The sequence below is a fragment of the Octopus sinensis genome, linkage group LG3 (genome assembly GCF_006345805.1).
Source record: "Octopus sinensis linkage group LG3, ASM634580v1, whole genome shotgun sequence".
In the NCBI taxonomy this organism is placed as follows: domain Eukaryota; kingdom Metazoa; phylum Mollusca; class Cephalopoda; order Octopoda; family Octopodidae; genus Octopus; species Octopus sinensis.
This window is the reverse complement of record NC_042999.1, coordinates 121838224-121860605: the sequence shown is the minus strand read 5'-3', so window position 1 is coordinate 121860605 and position 22382 is coordinate 121838224. Positions and strand designations below refer to the sequence as shown.

Sequence of the window (22382 nt, the reverse complement as noted above, 5' to 3'; positions counted from 1 at the left end):
CAAAATCCTATGTCAGCTGAAAATTATTGTTATTAATTCCAGCTGACTTTTTGGCACTGTTCAAATTTTTAGCATAAATCTTCAAGTCATTCACAAAGAAATTATAGGTTACATTGATATCTTTAACAGTTGCTGACCCTAGCATGTAGACTTTTGTAGCAGGAATTATCAATGATTTAATGCCAAAATGAACAAAATTACAGAAAGACTGTCTCCTTGGAATATTCCCTTTGAAATATAATGCTGGAGACACTTGTTCCACACTCAGTTCTAAGTGTAAGAATTGTTGTCCAGGTCTTTGTGAGCCTCTGAATAGTAGCAATTAAGGTAGCAAGCACTTTTGTCAAACGTAGACATTTCAGCAGCTATGAGTGTGGAATAGAATCAAATGCCTTCCTCTAATGAAGTCATACTGTTACAAGGTTTCTACAATGTTTTTCACTTCAGACAGTAAAGCTTTGTTTATCAAAAGTTATTTGGCACAATCCCACACTCCTTTCTTTCCACTGGCCTGCTCAGCAGTCACTATGTTGTTCGACTCACAGAGATCCTGGAGGAATTAGTTGAGGCAGCTTGAGTACATTTTGTACATAATGTTTAGGCAAGCAATTGGCCTGTAGTTTTCTACCAACTCAGTGGTTTCATTCTTGACAAGATTTGTCCACGTAAGCCAATTTGGCATGTCAATTTGACATTTCATAGTGCTTTTGAAGATACAAATATTTGGTTTCCTGTAAAATGTCAGCACTTGTAACAATATCCAACTATTAGGTACCTTTTAGGTGCTCTTCCCAATATACAGTTTGCCTATAAGTATGGTGAAAGTTTCCAGGTCAATTGTATATGTTTTACTTTTGATGTTGGTACAGAATTCTCTCCTTACTTCATTTAGCCATGATACTTTAAGATTGAAATCTCTTTCCTCATTCCAGATTTTCAACTAGAATGATTCTAAGACTTCTTGAGAGGAAACTTTCTTAACAGTAATGTCTTCCTTCCTCACCTTTCTGTGTAATGTCAGATCCTATCAGTGTCTCTGTTGAAGTAAAATTGCCAGGGGTAGTCAGCATCTTTCTAGTTTTAATGTCTAGGCTGCAGATGTCATCATGTGTCCAGTCCTATATCACTGGCACTGCAAAAGTGTTGTGAGATATGGTCTTGTTAAATGCAAGCTTTCTGAGTTCCATATTCTCTGGATTCTACCAAAGTACTGTTTTGTCATTCTGGCTTTAGTCACAACACCAATATATGCAACATTGAAGGCAGTGAGCTGGCAGAATTGTTAGCACGCCAGGTGAAATGCTTAACAGTATTTTGTCTGCCGCTATGTTCTGAGTTCAAATTCCACCAAGGTCGACTTTGCTTTTCACCCTTTCGGAGTTGATTAAATAAGTACCAGTTACACATTGGGGTCGATATAATCAACTTAGTCCCTTTGTCTGTCCTTGTTTGTCCCCTCTATTTGTTTGTCCTCGTCTATCCTTGTTTGTCCCCTTTATTGCCCCTTGTGGGCAATAAAGAATTAAATATGTGAAACATTCTCATCAATTCTGAGATACTTATAGTTTTCATTATTGGAGTTGGGAAGAAATAGACAAGACATTGAAGCACATGTTCCCTGCCTGGTCAACAATCCTTTCATAGTTGACTATCATATATGAGCATTTATTTTGCCTAAAGCCCTTTCCTATACTCCGTGAAAATGTGGTAACTAGTTGTAATTGTCTCTTGACATTGTTCATTTTGCCAGAATATAGCTTTAGGTCATCAACAAAAATTGTGTAGCTGGCATTAATTTTATTAGTTTTTTTATGTGTGTATGTATGTATGTATGTATGTATATATGTATGTATGGATGGATGGATGGATGGGTGCATACATGCATAACTATGAAATGTTCATTGATTTAATAGTTTAATTTAATAGTCAGCTGACATTACAATTGGTTATGGAAATTTTATATGTTGCTTTGATTTGTTGTTATATAACTGACAGAAGATGAAACAAGATGGAGAAAAAAGAATATTAGAAAGGGAAAAGGCAAAACTTAGAATTATTCATAAAGTTTGGAAGAAGACATGGTAATATAAAAGATAAAGAAAGCGAAAGAAAGAAGAAACTGAAAATTAATAATAAACAGAAAGAATTAACCAGCATGGAATATAAACTGCATGTACGACAATGGAATATGTCACAAGAGAATGATTAAAGATAGCACTGATTCAGGAAAAGTTATTAATAGATGAACAGTATTTCAAATCACACTGAATAAAAAAATTATGTATGAAATGCTAAAAGAAATGCTTCAGAAAGACTTCAGTAAATAACAGCAATGCGATCAGACTTTTAAATTGGTTTTAGGAAAATCAACGGACTTTTTGTTTTAACTATATATACATATGCTTGTTAAGAGTTCTTGAATTCTTTTAGCCTCTATCTAAAAGTAAAAGCTGGAGTAGTAATAATGAAGTCTGAGCTTCCAAGAAATATTAAGATCATTTGTCTGCCTACACACACAAACACACACACACACACACATATACGTGCATATATGTATTTGTATACATATACTAGCATACCCATGTCATCAAAAATGGCGACAGTTTTCTTAATGATAGAAAATGGCATATCAACACAAAATGGGGGAACCATAGTAATATATGTGCATACACAGGATTGAAGCACTTGAAGAATGAGATACAACTGGAATGTCTTGGTTGAAAATATCACCCAGATAATGTATGTCTGTGTATATACACACAAACACACACACATATATTTAAGCATATATACATACATACATACATATGAAGGTTTTCTTTCAGTGTCCAGTTACAAAAGCTACTCACAAGGCTTTGATTGGCCCTACAATATAGTAGAAGACTATATAGACATAAATACATATATATATATAAATATATATATACGTTTATTTATGTATATACATCATCATCATCGTCATTTAAAATCCTTTGTCGATGCTGGTATGGATTGGATGGTTTAACTGGTCTGGCACACTGGAAGGCTACACCAGACTCCAGTCTGATTTGGCATGGTTTTCAACAGCTGGATGCCCTTCCTAACACTAACCACTCCAAGAGTGTAATGGGTGCTTTTATGTGCCACTAGCACAGATATATATACACATACAAACATTTATTCTATAGACATCTCTCTCTCTCTCAATATATATATATATGTGTATATGTATATATATTTATATATATATATATATATATATATATATATATATTATGGAGATGTACTTGCATAGCAAGTGACCTGATCTGAGATCATGTGCTGGAACGAAAACAATTGCAGCATGGAAGGTGTTTATAAGCAATTTAAGAAACACACAAAAACCGTTAGATTCACTTCAACATTTAAATTTAATTTGTCAAAATATTTTTGTTGCTTTGAGACTGTGACATGTTCACTTACAAAACTCCGTGCTGCAGCACGGAGATGCAGCATGGAGTTTTGTAAGTGAACAGGTCGCGGTCTCAAAGCAACAAAAATATTTTGACAAATTAAATTTGAATGTTGAAGTGAATCTAACTGTTTCTGTGTGTTTCTTAAATGGCTTATAAACACACATACAGGAACATAAAAATACACAACCACACATGCATTCACACAACCCATGCATACACATGTACACACACACATGTGCAGGCACAGGCATGCACACACATACATGCATAGGTACATACACACACAATCATATATATACAGATACTTGCCGATTCAAAATCCACCAGATATTCACACACACATGCAGGAATATATTCAAATAAGAAAACACTCACACGTTCACACATGCACATACATGAACATACACACACACACACACCACACACACACACATATACGTGCATATATGTATTTGTATACATATACTAGCATACCCATGTCATCAAAAATGGCGACAGTTTTCTTAATGATAGAAAATGGCATATCAACACAAAATGGGGGAACCATAGTAATATATGTGCATACACAGGATTGAAGCACTTGAAGAATGAGATACAACTGGAATGTCTTGGTTGAAAATATCACCCAGATAATGTATGTCTGTGTATATACACACAAACACACACACATATATTTAAGCATATATACATACATACATACATATGAAGGTTTTCTTTCAGTGTCCAGTTACAAAAGCTACTCACAAGGCTTTGATTGGCCCTACAATATAGTAGAAGACTATATAGACATAAATACATATATATATATAAATATATATATATACGTTTATTTATGTATATACATCATCATCATCGTCATTTAAAATCCTTTGTCGATGCTGGTATGGATTGGATGGTTTAACTGGTCTGGCACACTGGAAGGCTACACCAGACTCCAGTCTGATTTGGCATGGTTTTCAACAGCTGGATGCCCTTCCTAACACTAACCACTCCAAGAGTGTAATGGGTGCTTTTATGTGCCACTAGCACAGATATATATACACATACAAACATTTATTCTATAGACATCTCTCTCTCTCTCAATATATATATATATGTGTATATGTATATATATTTATATATATATATATATATATATATATATATATATATTATGGAGATGTACTTGCATAGCAAGTGACCTGATCTGAGATCATGTGCTGGAACGAAAACAATTGCAGCATGGAAGGTGTTTATAAGCAATTTAAGAAACACACAAAAACCGTTAGATTCACTTCAACATTTAAATTTAATTTGTCAAAATATTTTTGTTGCTTTGAGACTGTGACATGTTCACTTACAAAACTCCGTGCTGCAGCACGGAGATGCAGCATGGAGTTTTGTAAGTGAACAGGTCGCGGTCTCAAAGCAACAAAAATATTTTGACAAATTAAATTTGAATGTTGAAGTGAATCTAACTGTTTCTGTGTGTTTCTTAAATGGCTTATAAACACACATACAGGAACATAAAAATACACAACCACACATGCATTCACACAACCCATGCATACACATGTACACACACACATGTGCAGGCACAGGCATGCACACACATACATGCATAGGTACATACACACACAATCATATATATACAGATACTTGCCGATTCAAAATCCACCAGATATTCACACACACATGCAGGAATATATTCAAATAAGAAAACACTCACACGTTCACACATGCACATACATGAACATACACACACACACACACACACACTCACACTCACAGAATCAACCTTATAACCAACTCAACAATGCAAGCATACTAGTCCACACACTTGTGCACATGCACACACACTCACACACACACATGCATGCAGATACTCACACACATACACACACACATGTGCAAGCAGGTACTCACACACCAACCCAGTTCTCCCCTCCTCCATGTAAAGAACTACACCTTAAATCCATAAATCTTCCATAGACATGAAACTTACCAAGAACAAGAAAAACAAAATGCCAAGATGCAAAGAGGTCATACATGTTTGGGGCACACACACTCACAATCACACATAGATGCAGTCACACAGGTGTACAGACAACCACACACACACACACACACACACACAAACCTTTTGTTTAGTCTCTGCTATACCTCTTCTTCTAAGCAAACACACATCTACATGCACATACAAGCATGCATACACACAGGTGTAAGACCAGTTCTCAGATAGACACAAAACAGACCTTGGAGAAAGAGGAGAGGTTTCTAATCTTATCCAAATTGAGGGAGCAGAACAAGTAAAATGCAGGCTATATAGGTTTCTTAGCTAGCTGATCCTCTGATGTAATAATTACTCAATGAGTGGTACTCAAATTAACTCATCATCAGGCTGAGAATACCTTTATTACAGGAAGGTTACGTTGTTGCTTGGAATTTCCAAGTTGACTCACTGAAAATGTGAGTTGAAATGAATAGTGAAGCCAGAAGAACAGAATTAAAAAGAAAAAGTGCTTGAAAAAATAAAATGGTCAAGAACTAAGAAAGAGAAGGATGACGTCAAATATGTGAGAGTGGGAATTGTATAAGGTTGATAAGAATGAAGAAATGGAGGTGGAGGAGAAAGAGGGGAACAGGAGCAGATAGTTGCTGTCGTTAAGGGGAAGGAATGGTTGTAATAATTATTTAATTGGGATGAGTAAAGATAGAAACTAGCTGATACTGAAGTATTAATTTCTTAGTGGATAGTTGAAACTAGTACTGATAGCCATTGGTCTACCTCACAGTATACATATATACAATAGTAAACTTGGTCTAAAAATATTGGTTGCCTGGAGACTAAGGGGGCCCACACACAATTACAAGGGAGCCCACCTGCAATTACAAGGGAGCCTACTCACAACTACTATGCTATCATTTAATTTTTTTTTTTTTTGTTAAAAGTATTCTTTACAACTGTCTGCAAACACAGCCAGGCTGAAATAATTAATGCATTCTCCCAGGAGTGAATAAAAAATTCTCAAAACTTGAGTGGATGGGCTCCTTAGATACTAACAAGGGCCCACATAAATGGATTCTAATAGCGCAGGGGCTCACTTGATATCGGGCAAACTGGCAACCTGGCCAGTCTGCCACTGTATATATATGTGTCCACTTTTTGTTTTCTATACACAGTGGACTATACACAGCCCACTTCTTGTTTCCTATACCTGCCATGGATTGCTTACAAACTACATACACTTGGATATCTGGATCTTACCCTTGATAGATCGTTAGCCACTACACACACTTTTTTTCTCTCCTTGTTTCTCCCCTTGTTTTTTCTGTGTCCCTTTCTGTAGAAGAGCGTAGGCTCGAAATGTAAAAGACTTTTTCTATTCCTGAGCGTTATACTAATACATCTGTTTGTTTTTTACACCACCTGTCTTCGTTTTTTGTTTTTTTCGTAAACTCTCCCTATATATATATATATATATATATATATATATATATATATATATATATATATATATATATATATATATATAATTACTTTTATGTTGACAGTATTTTGCATATTTTGTTATGTGCAATAGTATATACTTAGAGAAATTTTAGTCAATGCTGTGTTCAGACTTTATTTACATCAGAATGAATGTATAGTGTCACCCAAAATTCCATAGATATTGTCTATAGTACATTCTAACAGTATATACAGGCTAATTACTTGTTTACTCTATTCTTGATGGTAATATTGATGAAGGTGTGTTTGTAACACACTGTAGAACAAATATCTAAAGGGGTACCATTGTAAAGCACTAGTTTTTCAGTTTATCTTTTGCAATTATACTCAGTAAACAATGAACATGCACACATTTTGGAAGCACTCTGTCGGTTACGACGACGAGGGTTCTGGTTGTTCCGAATCAACGGAACAGCCTGCTCGTGAAATTAACGTGTAAGTGACTGAGCACTCCACAGACACGTGTACCCTTAATGTAGTTCTCGGGGATATTCAGCGTGACATAGAGAGTGACAAGGCCGGCCCTTTGAAATACAGGTACAACAGAAACAGGAAGTAAGAGTGAGAGAAAGTTGTGGTGAAAGAGTACAGCAGGGATCACCACCATCGCCTGCTGGAGCCTCGTGGAGCTTTAGGTGTTTTCGCTCAATAAACACTCACAACACCCGGTCTGGGAATCGAAACTGCGATCTTATGACCGTGAGTCTGCTGCCCTAACCACTGGGCCATTGCGCCTCCACACATGCACACATATAAGCTTAACAAGCTTACAGATAGACAGATAGATAGATGACAGGTTTCCACCTAGTTTTATTTGCCGAATTCCATTGTATGAATGTATTAGTCATTCCTAGGCTATGGTGCTAAACTGTAGGATTGCCACTACAAGGTTGCTATCTAATGACTACAACCAGTAAAGAAATAAAAGAACATATACTGTCCATTAATTTTTGTTAATTCATTTCCAGAAAAGATTGTGATACATTCTAAGTGGAAATTAGAAAAATTTATAGATTTAACATCAGTTTCTCTGTTAAAGAAAAATATTTTGTGCTAATGGCAGCAAGAGATACCATTTTATAAATGTTTTACTCTTAGCTTAGTTTTTAGTTTTTCCCATTAATAATATATCATAGTGTAGCATTAGTTATTTCATAAAAATAATAATGGGTTCTTTAATAAATGATCTAATTATATTAAATTAAGAGCAAGAACTTTGAGAGACAAAATCTTAGGTAAGAAATATGGGACATATATAAATAATAAAAGAATGAATGAAAAAAATTAACCACAATATTAAACTTGAAAAATTTCATACTTGATGGTACTGAATTGTTTTGCTAAACTTTTAAAACTATTCTATGTAATTAACATATATCCTTTTAACTTACAATATGTATTATACAGAAAACTTCTAAATGATACAGCAATCAGCTAAGTGCACATTTGACATGAAGGAAATTAAGTAAATCTAATGCTTATTTTTATCACACTTTTAGTAATACTTTCAGTTTGACCAAATGCCACATTTAATTTTGCTGAATAGCGAAATTTCTTTTGTTAATGGAATTTAATTTGCTTTTCTTTTAAAGTTCTAATGAAATTTTTCAGAAATTTGGAAGTATCAAAGATTCTGAGTAGTTTTGTTGCTTTTTTTTTTTTTTTTTTTTTTTACTAAAAGCAAATAAGCAAAGAACCAGTAATTTCACTACAACCATGTGTGAATAAATAAAGTAACTGTACCAGATGTTAAGAAGGAGTTTTTCTTCTATATAATTTGCTTTTAATCCAATCATCAGTAATGATTTATATAAAATGACACGCAGATGGGAAAAATAATAATAATTTATATAAACTTTTTAAAGTAAAATCTAATTTATACTCTATATGTTACTGGTTCTTGATATATTAGTATTCAAGATTTGAAAACCAAAAGAGGACATAAAGTATTTTCACAAGCAAAGTGTCATTTTTCTCAAATTACAAAAGGTTTCAATGCCATAAATTATTCATGAATTGTATATTTTATAATTCTGAAATAATCAAGTATTTGACTACCAATGAAAGTAAGTAGAAAATATAATTTTACTATAAGAACTATACAGGACCATCTATTGCTGACACTAGTATTAAATATCCAACTTCAAAAATTCCAGATTTCATACATGGACAATAAATTTTGTCCATTTGAAAGAAAACTTAAAAGAGAATGCATCACGTAATAGAGTGAATAAGCTCATTCTTAGCTATTGTTTGTATTTGAACATTTCTAATAGCAAACATGAAAGAATATCAGATAAATGAATATACATTAAGAGAATATATATGAAAATTGACATTTAATGGCTCAGTTATGACTCCTCAGTTCAACAGACTCTTTGAAGATACAAGATTCTTTGTAACTAGTTTGGCAGGAAATTACCAGATTAATGCTATAGAGCATAATATTGGATAGCCATAAATTGAATCAAACGAATTCAGAAATGAAGATAATTAATTATATTTGTTAATTATAATAAACATATCTACTGATGTAATTGCAATACAAATGAAATTGCTGGCTGAGACAAAACTCTTTGTCATTCGATTGTCCTTTGATAATGAGAAGGGATAAACAATTTCATAAAATAGGTAAAAATTGATCAAATATTTTGTCTTAACTACAAATTATTTAAGAAAACTGCAGATTCAGAGCCCATCTGCAGTACTGCATATCTTCAAGACTGGGTGTCAAAATATATATTTTCACCTAAGAGCTTGTTCTAAAATCCTACACTCTGAAGGTGACAAAATTATCTGATTCTCTTCATTCTCTATTTTCTTTATTGCAAGAATTCCCCATCTGTTTATTTTCTTCATGGGGAAAAGCTATAATGTACAGGTATTGCATATATTTGTATATATTCAATTACTACTAGCATGCAATAATTTTATTACCCTATTCTAATTTGACAATCATGTTATCCGTGTTAATGCTTTTGCAACTACACAAGTCTTAAAAACAGAAAATAGACATGTGATACAGTATCATGAACAATGGTAATATTACTATTCATTTTATCAAAATATCTATAAAAGCCTCAGCTTAAAATTTTATTTTACTCAATGACCTAAATTTCTATGTATTATATTAAATTCACTGAGGATATAACTTTTTCTGTATATTCTTTCTGTAGGCTCATCTCCACATCTTGCAATTTTAAATTATCCTATATTGTAGTTCATTATTTTATATCTAGATAGATGCTATTTCATAAACAAATTGTAGTATATGAAAATCATGTAACTTTTTTAAAAGCAATTTCTTTAGTCGATTCTTTTTCAAGAGATCTTTTCTGCAGAATGTATTTAAAAACATTTTTTTTTCATGAATATTACAAAAAGGACATCCGTAGAATATGAAAACAAATTTTAAAAAATTGTTTTGTGAGGAATACCAGTTTTATAAAAGAGAGACATTAAACTTAATATAAAAAAATGATCATTTTATACAAAAGTATTATAAGAATTATAGATTATTATAGGTATCATCTTCCAGCATTCTTATATGCATAGATATGTTTGAATTAGCTATTTTGAAAGTTATTACAATTCTTGTGCAGTTATTATTCTCAATAAAAATACAACACACTATATATTAGTTGACTCCCATATAAATAATCAATAGCATGTTTATTGTTAAAAAATAAGAAAAAAAAACATTTTTTTTCACTTGTTTTCATTTTTGTTGTATAATATTCAAGCGTTAGTGTTTAGCCACTTCTTGTCTCATGATAAACTACAATGTTACTGCAGCAATTACCAGCATCGTTACCATCACACCACTTTTGCTGCTACCACTGGCTGCAAATATCTCCACCACTGGTATTAGCAATACCATCATAAAATTTACAAAGTTCTTTACATATTGAAAAAGAATTGCCATTAAATATTATTCCAAGGCATACATTATTCCAGACCAACTTTGTCTATGCATTTTTCTTTATGTTAGTAACTATGTATGCAGAACATATTGATTTCTTACATAGGTATGTGACCTCACATCTATTTGAGTATGATAAATTGTAAGTTCTAATGCCGACACCTTTTCCAAAATTATTAGTTCTGTCAGTGAAGTACAAAAGCTTCCACTATGAATTAGAATTGGATCATGGACACTAATCATTGTATTCTAACCCCAACTCTAAACTGCTCACACATATGCAAAAAGTATTAAAACATTTTTATTGTTTTCTTTGAAGATTATGATCAATAGACGATTTGTCAAAAACTTTGTTGTACCAACGTAGATATTAAGGCAACAAACAACATACAAGAGTTTGATAGTAAAGGCAAAAAATCACTTCAATAAAATTTAAGAAAACGGAATAATTTGTGCTGTTTTCTTTGTTGGAGAAATTATGTGTTGGAAGGGAAAGATAAAGAAAAAATGACCCAAATGCATAGTGATAGAAGGCTACAGAAACACAGATCATAGAGAGAGAGGGAGGGAAAGAGAGCAAGAGATAAGGCAGACAAAGAAGAAAGTACTGCGTGAAAAGAATTAAGAGAGCCTACAGAATTATTTAGTGTCTTTACATGTGTGTGTGTGTGTGTGTGTGCGCGCTTGGATGCATGTGTGAGATATGGTTCATACACTGGAAAATATAGAGAAAAATTATGTACTATTTTGTATTGTGAAATAAGCTCTTGGCTTATCAATAAATATGAAAAGACTGAAGTGTTGCATTAACCTAAACCTGGAATACAAACCTCTGAGCATTATAATTGTAAATCAGTTTCTAAGTGCAATGAAAATGTTTGCGTATTTGGGCAGTATGCTTTCACCAACAGCTTGGATGAAGAGGTAGATCATAGCATGCAGCAGTTAGTTGGCTGTGGTTACTTTCAGAAGCTGAATGACTGATTTGACTGATTATGGAAATGATATAGCATAAAATTGTTAAAACTGTTAGAAAATTTTACTGAGTAGCAGTACTATCTTTTCTTTTCTATTTTTGTTGTATTTTATAGACTGCATTGAATGCATATCAATAACTGATGAGCTACCAGTTGTACCAGCAATGATCTATTCTTTAACAAACACTTTTTGGTAAGATCACATTTCCAAGGTCCTAAGCAAGCTGATATACTAAAGATTGAGTCCATTCTGCTCAAATCACAGCTGTGCTGGATGTGATATGTGATCTGCATAGAGGATACTAGGACACCGATGGCTGTGCTCTACAGTAAGCTGAAATATGGAAGCCATCAAAGAAGAGTGCCAAACCACCTCTGTCATAAAATATACTCCAATGAAACAGATAACCTAACTGTGACTATATGGGAGAAGACAGCAAGTGAATCCAATAAATAGCAGAGAGTTAAAGGAAAAGAGTAAATGTTGCAGAGTCAAATTGGTTGGAATAACAAAAACAAAAACAAGTTATAGCAAAATCTGCTACACCAGGATTACCTGCAGAATTCTGCTACACATGCGGTCAGGGTTATGCTAATACCCTGATAACATTCCTTCATATAAAAAATTTGAAAAAAAACCCATTACACAATTACGAGTGACAAGCAAAAAAAAAAAGAAAAGACTTTATGCATGCAATACACACACACACACACACATATATATATATATATATATATATATATACACTTGTTTTCATCTTTTGTTTTTCTATAAATTTATCTCTCTCTCTCTCTCTCTCTCTCTCTCTCTCTATATATATATATATATATATATATATATATATAGTGTAGGCTCGAAAGGTAAAAGACTTTTCCATTTTTCCAGAGCATCGAGCTAATACACTTGCTTGTGTGTGTTTGTGTGTGTGTGTGTGCATGTGTGTGTGTGTATAGAGTGTTTGAAGTGGTGTTGAGATATTGTATATTGATAAAAAGAAAGCAGTCAAAATTTTGAATAATCCTTTATTAGCACTTTCATCCATTTATTGAACTCATCACAACAAAATCAAAATGGTCCATTTGATTTTATCTTGATTAGTTCGGTAAATGAACGAAAGCACTAATAAAGAATGATGCAAAATTCTGACTGCCTCCTTTTTCTTAATATATACATTTAGATTATATATATATATAATGGACTCTCCCATTGTTAGATGATATATGAGGGTTCTGCAATTTCCTTGTTAAAAGTCCACACAGATGATTTGTTTATAGCAATCAAATGTTTGTGTTCACATAAGCTCACTCCTTCCATCAAATCGACATTTGTATGATGTGCCACATCTCAGATAATGAAACGATTGCATTGAAATATGAAATGAAGAGTTTTGCTCAAGAACACAACTCCTGATCTGGGAATTGAAACCATGATCTTGGCATCTTGAGTGCAACATGCTAGCCATTAAACTTGCACCTTCACACACACACACACGTGCACGTGCGTGCGCTTACAGGAATGTATGTATGTACATATGTACATATGAATGTATGTATGTATGTATGTATGCATGAATATAAGTTTATACACATAGATATATGCCACAAACCTAAGTGTAAGATTATACACACATGTAGACACATGAATATACATATCATACGTACACTCATATACATACACATGTGTTTCTGCCTACATTTGCATTTATGTACACATAAATATACATGTATACATACATGCACACGATGAATGTGGTATACATGTGAAAAGAATGTGAGAAAAGAAAATCAGATGGAAAAACATTAAATTCAGAAAAAGTGACTAGAGAAAGATTACAAGAGCCATCTGGTGGAAAGTTACATTGTACCATGCAAAAATGTAGGCGAAATATGTTGGTTTGTATTTATAAAACCCAAAATATAAACCTGTTTATATGCAAACAGAAATAAAGTCAGGTATGAATGTTATCGAGAGAGGGGATCATTGAAGCATTTGTTATTGGATTGGTTAGAAATAAGAGATATCTGTTAAAGAGACCATAAACCCTTTCATCTTTTTGAAGGAGAGGTAAAAAGGAAGTAACCAATGGGTATGAATACAGAAAGTATAAGCTGCAGAATAAAATAGTGTATTGTAATGAAATAGCTGCTAGGTGAAAAAGGATGAAAATGGAAATCTGTTCACTGGTATACGTGTGTGAGACATGTAGACTGGTTAAGCTGTTAACTTGAACTCAGTAGGGAACGGAATCAACGTTTAATTTAATATAACTATCCTCATCTCTACAAAAATCAGTTTAACCTCTTGTGAAGTCAAGGAAAAAAGAACAGTGTTTTGATGTGTGTTGAGCAAGAAGAAAAAGATTTCTTGTAATACAAAGAGTTGAAAAGGAGGATAGTATTTAAAGTAACAAAGCTGTTAAGGAAGGTGATAAAAAAGATGAGAGATAGAGGAAGTGTGTTCCCATACTGAACGAAAATTATTGTCAAAGGCGATAAAGAAAAATAGGTTCAGTCCTGGTAAACAGCATTGTGCCAATATGTAATTTCCATATATTTCAGTGATAGTCTTAGTGAACAATGCAATAATCTTGGCTTCAGTAAGGTGCCATCATGATTCCAAATACTCAACAATACACCTCTTTGTACACACTTCAAATATACTGATACAGTTTGAACACACTTTTTATTTTATCTCTGAGGAAGATTTTTGTCTAAAATACATCCTACTAAAACTAATTTAATAGTAAACAACATTGCTACAGGTATTAGACTGACAAATTAAATTTTACTGGTGGGAATACCTGTGAGAGAAACTAATTATGCAAAATAGTAATTTTCTCACTTTATATTCTAAATTTCATAAATATTTTGAGCAATTATTGCCAGCTAGAAATAGTATAAAGCTCTTTATTTTAATGATAAGCATGGGAACTGTATATATTTGTGAAAGAGTCTACTGTTTTAGCATGGAATTAACATAGGATCTGAAAAATAAAATAAAACATAAGTCAATAGCTTATGTAGTATTGAATACTTTACTTTTAATATTTCTGTAAGGTAACCAAAGAAAATTTATAAATGATATTTGTTTATGCTAATGTTCCATAATTTTGCCAATGGAAAATAATGATTGAAACAGTGGATACTTAATAGATAAAATTATTGTATCTATAAGGCTTCTTTATTTATCATTGATGACTATCCTTGTTTTATAATGTATATTCTTATAATGTAGGAGTTAGGCAAGTTTACAATACTGTATGTTTAAATCTTTTATCATATCTTCAGGCATAATGTTCTTAGAAATGATCTAATCAGTCCCTATTCTTTCTTCCTAAGTTTACCTGTACTATGGATACCACTCACTATTGCAATAATTTTGCCATATTATATGATGTCTTTGTGTAGATTTAGTTGTATATCCGTGCTGTTATAGTTAATTAAATTTATTATGATGAGACTGTGCAGTTTATGTTAGAGAAGTTTATTTCTATGGATAGCAACATATAATAATATTTCAACTTTCTCTTTTACATTTTATAATAAAAAGAAATTCAGTGAAGTTGAATTTCATTTCTTAATTTGGTAATTTTTTCATTAGACAGGAAGGTGAATGAATAAAATTCAAATTCACCATGTTATTTTTCAATAGGAGTACAATAGGAAAATGTAAGATTATTATATGTAACACATATTTAAAATTAGACATACTGTTTTTCAGTGAAGTTCTTTCAAACATTATAACAGTTTAACATGTTGCTGTAATAGGATACCATAAAAGTTTTCATGTAAAATACTATTTTGCTTTATTCTTATTCTTATAATATTAAAAACAAGTGATGTATTGCTCTAATTATAAACTCACATGACTTTAATATTGTTAAACTCTTGTTTGCAATGTATAATTTATAGATTAAGTTCAAAATGTAATCATTTAATTATCAGGGGCTGCTTCATAAATAAAAAAAAAACAATGGTCTATTGATTAACGAAGAATTTAAATATCCTTACTACACCATTATAAAACATTTATGCAGTATTGTATAAATTATATTATATATTTCATTTTCAAATGGAACCTTCCTCAGGTCCCTTGATATATCCAAAATCTTGAAATACAGTTATTTCTTTATTTGAATACAATACTAATGAATTTTAAACAAATTCAAATGACTAAAACAAAACAAAAAAAATATCAACAAGTACAAATCACTTGCAAAAATTGTCATTAGCAAATTCCAACTCATTTCATACATTACGTTATATGTAGGTACCATCATTCAAACAATATTTAAAAAAAAAAGCTTTCAGAAAGAAGCTTTTGTTATATATCATAACTTTTGCATACAACATTTTTTAAGAGTTATCTTGAATAATTTTCTTCACTAGTTTTTCCCTAATTGTTTCATTCCTATCAAATTTGTTCAAGTATTCTCAGAAAATCTGCATCTTTCTATTTTCTCACTTGTTTTTGACTCCTATCTAACCAAGCATGTTAATATGTTTATAACTCTTGCCATTCTGAAAACTTTCCAAGATCTGAATATTATTTCAAGCTATCGATAATACGGCATACATTTGCCAAAGGAGGTTTCAAAAATGACACTTATGAATTTCAAAATAATGGAAATGATATTTATACCTTTGCATAAAAGATATTGATAAAAGTTTTGGGGGGCGGAGGTGGGGACATAACAGCTTTAACAAGTTTTTTAGATCATACCACAAAGATCAATTCCACAAAGAAATAATGTTATCAAGATGTCACATTATTATTCCCAAAGCATTGTTCCTAAACCAACGGGCACATTGAAATAGAACGTTTTAATGGTCAGCAAAAGAGTTTCTATGGATTCACTTCAAAGGCTTGAACTAATATTAAAATCTTCCTTAAATTACACCTTACTTAAATAATGGTTTCAAATTTTGCTACAAGGGCAGCAATACTGGGGGAGGGGTGAGTTAATTACATCAATCCCAATGTTCAACTGGTTCTTATTTTATCAACCCTGAAAGGGATGAAAGGCAAAGTTAACCTTGGCAGAATTTGAACTCAGAATGTAACAACAGACAAAATACCACTAAGGATTTCACCTGGCATGCTAATGTTTCCACCAGCTCATCGCCTTACCTTACTTACATAATAGAAAGACTCTTGGGAAATATAATCCTAAAGAGATGGAGTGCCCTTTAATCATAGAACTACCTGATCAGGATTAGAGTGGATTTAGACAACAACAACATTGCTAAATTAAAAGTTGACTCTATATCATAACAACACTTCTGGCAAAAGCCAAGGCAGCTATTTAGTTGCAGATAGAAGAAACGTCTTAGGGATTCCCTCCAAAATACTTTCAGATATATTCAAATATATCAACAAAGAAGACTGAGTATAATTAGTTTCAATGACAAGAATGAAATTAACAAGAGCATGTGTTCTACAGAAATCCAAACAAAATGAAAATAGTCATAGAAGAGGTTGGAAAGAGAAGATACATCTGTTATCACACAGAGAAATGAAGAAAACCAGCCATCTGAAGGCCATGTTTGCAAAAAAATATTATATGCAAGAACAAGATATATGAAAAGTAAGAGAAACCTTTAAGTATCAATAAAATTAAGTATATAACAAAAAAACAGACAGACTGTATCATACAAGTAGCAAACAACTAGAAAATAAAGCATGTACAAAGATATTATCTTATTTCTTTATTGCCCACAAGGGGCTAAACATAGAGGGGACAAACAAGGGCAGACAAAGGAATTAAGTCGATTACATCGATCCCAGTACATAACTGGTACTTAATTTATCGATCCCGAAAGGATGAAAGGCAAAGTTGACCTCGGTAGAATTTTGAACTCACAATCTAACGGCAGATGAAATACTGATAAGTATTTTGTCCTGCATGCTAACGTTTCTGCCAGCTCACTGCCTTGTACAAAGATATTATCTTGTTCACTTTTCACTCATTTCTATCAAAGAAATATTTAGTATAAATGTCGCTGTTTTCAACCCTTATGAAATATTTGAAAACTGGTCTTCAACAGCATCATGTGCCATATGCCACCAGATTCCAGGTGACCATAATCTACTACTGTGATAGAGTGAAAGTGTTTATCTCATGAGTGCTTTTCCACATTCTTTTCACAAAGATGTGGCTTATATATATCGTCATCATCATCTCCATCATCATTTAATGTCTGTTTTCCATGTTGGCATGGATTGGATGATTTGACTGAAAACTGGTAAGCTGAGGTTCCAATCTGATTTGGCATGGTTTCTATGGCTGGATGTCCTACCTAATGCCAACCCCTCCAGGACAGTAATAAGTGCTTTTTATATGCCACCAGCTTGGGTGTCAGCTATGCAGTTCTGGCATCGGCCACAACTATGATGTCACTAGGCTTGACAAGTCTTCTTAAGTGCAGTATATCACCAAAGGTCTCAGTCACTTGTCTTTCTCTCCATGAGACTCAACATTCAAAGATCATGCTTCACTACTTCGTTCCATGTCTTCCTGGGTCTACCTCGACCACAAGTTCCCTCCACCATTAGAGTTTGGCACTGCTTCACTCAGCTGTCTTCATCCATGTGTATCACATGATCATACCAGCACAGTCATTTCTCTTGCACACCACATCAGATGTCTTTTATGCCCAACTTTCCTCTCAAGATGCTTACCCTCTGTTGTGCATGCACACTGACATTACACATCCAGTGAAGCATGCTAGCTTCATTTCTTTCAAGCCTACACATGTTCTCAGTAGTCACAGCCCATGTTTCACTGCTGTGTAGCATGGCTGTTTGTACACAGGCATCATACAATCTACCTTTCACTCTGTCAGAGAGGCTCTTTGTTACCAATAGAAGTAGGGGCTCTCTGAACTTTGCCCAGCTTATTCTTATTCCAACAGCTATGCTCTTAGAGAATCCCCCCCCCCCGCTACTGACTTGGTCACCTAGGTAACACAAATTATCAACTACTTTTCCCGCTGGCACTTAATGAAGTCTGTTTTCTGTACATTTTTAATGTTAATTGTACAAGGGCATCTTCCACACACAAAAACTATTTTCCATCAGCCTTCCTCTGATATTGCTGCACCTCTTTCCCTTTTTCTGGCAAGGATGTAGTCGATTTGGCAAGTATGTTGGCCCGATCGGTAGGTGACCAGGTGGCTTGTAGGTTTTCTGAAGTTAGTGTTGCAAACCATAAGACTATTCGCATTGCAGAACTCCAGCAGCTTTGTTCTGTCCTCATTGTGGGAACCATAACCGTAGCCTCCATGTATGCCATGGAAGCCCCCAGCATGTCATCCAACAGGCTCATTGAAGTCACCAGCCACAAAGAGAAGGTCCCTGTTATTCGTCAATGAGGTGGTCTGCAGTAGGGTGTCATAGAAACGGTATCTGTGCATGTTTGTGTGTAAGTATTTGACTGATTCTTCGTTATGGTTTTCAGAATGGGATAATTTCTAATTAAGCTTTGTATTGGTGGAATAATGTGTGTTAAAAGGCTCTATGGTTTACAAATATTCTATGGGAAGAATATAGTTTTTGTGTTAGTAAGATAAACTTTATAACAGTGAAGTCTTCAGGGATGCCCAATATAATCCAAATGATTTTGAAACTTTCTGTTTATTCCAAGCAAATATCTTATAAAAATTACTTTAATACACATTTTGTGTTTTTGTATTAATACAAAATGGCAACATTTTGATTTAATTGAATGTATCATTTTATTTTTAAAAGCAACCCATTTGGTTTCATTTACTATTACTAGTTGATTTCTGTTTGTTATTATTAGTTTATATATATATTAATTCAATATAATCTAATTATTTTTCGTTTTCATTAATATGTAATGATAATTTATTCTACATTCCATAATTATAAACTTACACTCTAATCATATAACGAAGTTAAATTAAAGACATAAAATACATAAATATATAAAGAAAATATAAACAAACAAAATTTATTTTATAGCAAGGATCATAGAGCTACAACACTTTCTTTCTATTTATTGATAGGAGACAGATGTACCAATACAAATTACATTGCATTTAAAATTAAACATTTTAAAATTATAATTGAAGAAATTTTACTCGTGTGTATTTTTCTTCTCTTTCAGAAACAAATAGTTTGAAATACATTCTTAGTCATCAAAGGAAGATAATTCAATTTATTAAAGGCAATGAATTTTAAACTCGTTTCACTTGCACTTCTAAACAACAATTTTAAAATGCATATCAAAATAATTTTACTTTAATGTGAAAATTAGGCATCAGTTATCAGTTATTATTTTCAAATATAAACGTAGACTCCAAAATGAAGATTTGATACAAGTAAGTTTAAATTAAAAATTGTTATATTTTCAGAAAAAATATTTTAGAGATACTTACCGCAGATCCAACTGTGACTTGTAATAATAAAGAATCATTTTTCTTTATTAAGCGGTGCTCCAGATGAGGAACCCTTGATCGAGGTTGGTCTGAGGATGTAGCCAGATCAAAAACAATTTCACGGCTGTAGGACTGTTTTTCTTTTATGATAAGTTTTGTCTGTAATAGATTTCATTTCATAAATGTAAGGATGAGCAAAATATTTTGGATAATGATAAAACTGTAGCATTTTTATTCAAATAAGATTCGTTAGAGATTGATTAAATCTATTTGTCTTAATATTTTTTTTCAATCAATAAACCACTCTATCATGGTCTGTGCCAGAGAACACTTTCTATCAACTCTGTTGTCCTTTAACATCTAATACCTCTCCTCCAATAAATCAATGGCCTACACATTGTCATCTCCAACAGTTACTTTCACAGAAATGATACAACACTTCACTCTGTAATGTTCCACACCTAAGTGTCATCCACATACAAACTGGATGGCTCATGCCAAATCTGCACTGACTCAAAAACATGCTCCTATGGGATTGTGCCAAATTTATTTCCTTCAACAGCAAAAATAAGTATACAATCCCTGCCCACAGAGAAAAAAAATCATTGCACTTAACACCCCTTCCTTACCATTTAGATAAGGGCAGCATGCAAATTGAGCCCTTGTAACAGTTCTAAATACTAGGCCCCAATCACTGAGGCATTCTAGCACATTTCCATCGACCCATTGCAACAACTACTAATCCTTTACAGGGCTGAAGAGAAAGAGAACTGCAATAGAATATAGCTCCTGCATCTGGGACAGTGCCGCTGCTGCCTTACATACAGGTGTTGGACAAAATAATGGAAACACCTAGCATCATAATTTTGGAATATCTATAAAACCATCAAAAGCTTGTTTAGTTGTATGTTTTTTTTAAAATTTATTATTAGTGTTGCTTAATATGTTTTGCTAAAATTACTGTTTCTTTTCAGATATTATCAGAAAAAGGTAATTAGAATTTATTAAAATGACAGATCTATCAGACTTTCAAAGGGGTAAAATTGTTGGTGCTCATACGGCAGGCACTAGCATAATGAAAACAGCTGAAATATTTGCTATATCAAGAAGTACTGTCTCAAAAGTAATGACAACCTTTGAGAAAGAGGGAAAAAACCTTTTCGTCAAAACAAAACTCCAGAAGAAAACCAAAGCTTTCAGATAGGGACCGTTGGACTCTTACGTGAATTGTTAGAAAGGAACACAGAAGTATAGCATCCAAAATTACTGCAGAGCTTAATGACCACCTCGAGAACTCAGTTTCCACAAAAGCGATTTGCCAGGAGCTGCACAAAGCTAGATTTCATGGGAGAGCTACAATCAGAAAACTACTACTTTCAAAAACAAACGTTGCAAAGCGTTTAGAGTGGAGTGAAAACCTACAGAATTGGTCCCTAGAGTAGTGGAAGAGCATTATTTTATCAAACAATAAATGAAATCATAGTTGTGGCTGATGCTGGTGTCATGTTACTGGCACCCATGCCAGTGGCACGTAAAAAGCACCTTTTAAGTATTGGGTCTTATAGAAGCAATATGGCTGATGCTGGTGGCATGTAAAAAGCACCTTTCAAGTGTTGGGCTTCACAGAGGCAATAACAAATGACCAAGACCTTTGGCATTATGTCATGCTTAAGAAGATGACCCATCAAGCCAAGCAAAATCATAGTCCTGGCAGATACAAGTGTCACACAACTGGCACCCTTGCTGGTGGCACGTAAAAGCACTCATTACATTCTCTGAATGGTTGGCATTAGGAAGGGCATTCAACCGTAGAAACCATGCCAAATCAGACTGGTGTCCGGTGTAGCATCTCAGTTTGACAGTCCTGATCAAACCATCCAACCCATGCCAGCATGGTCAACAGACGTTAAATGATGATGATGATGATTCCCCTCTAGAATTGACCACCTGGAATCAGCCTTGTGGAATTCTTTTTCTGCACATATCTTTCCTGCACTCATTGACATAGGAAAATTCAAGTGGAACAATTCAAAGACAACGATTTTTCCCATCTCAGAGAGCGCACAAAGGACATAGGTAACCTCTTCTTCTTCCAAGTTTAACAAAATAAAAATAAAAAGATATCAAATGGCAACACTATCTAAAAATTTAATGGT

At 33.3% G+C, this 22382-nt stretch overlaps 1 protein-coding gene across 1 annotated transcript in view; it reads right to left on the bottom strand.

Annotated features, from left to right (window-relative positions):
• The window catches only part of LOC115209614, a 1042307-nt gene that overhangs the window by 641915 nt on the left and 378010 nt on the right, over window positions 1-22382 (bottom strand). Inside the window, exon 2 of the mRNA XM_029778060.1 lies at window positions 20227-20385. Coding sequence (XP_029633920.1) covers window positions 20227-20385 — 159 coding nt within the window. The remainder of the gene's footprint in view (window positions 1-20226; window positions 20386-22382) is intronic.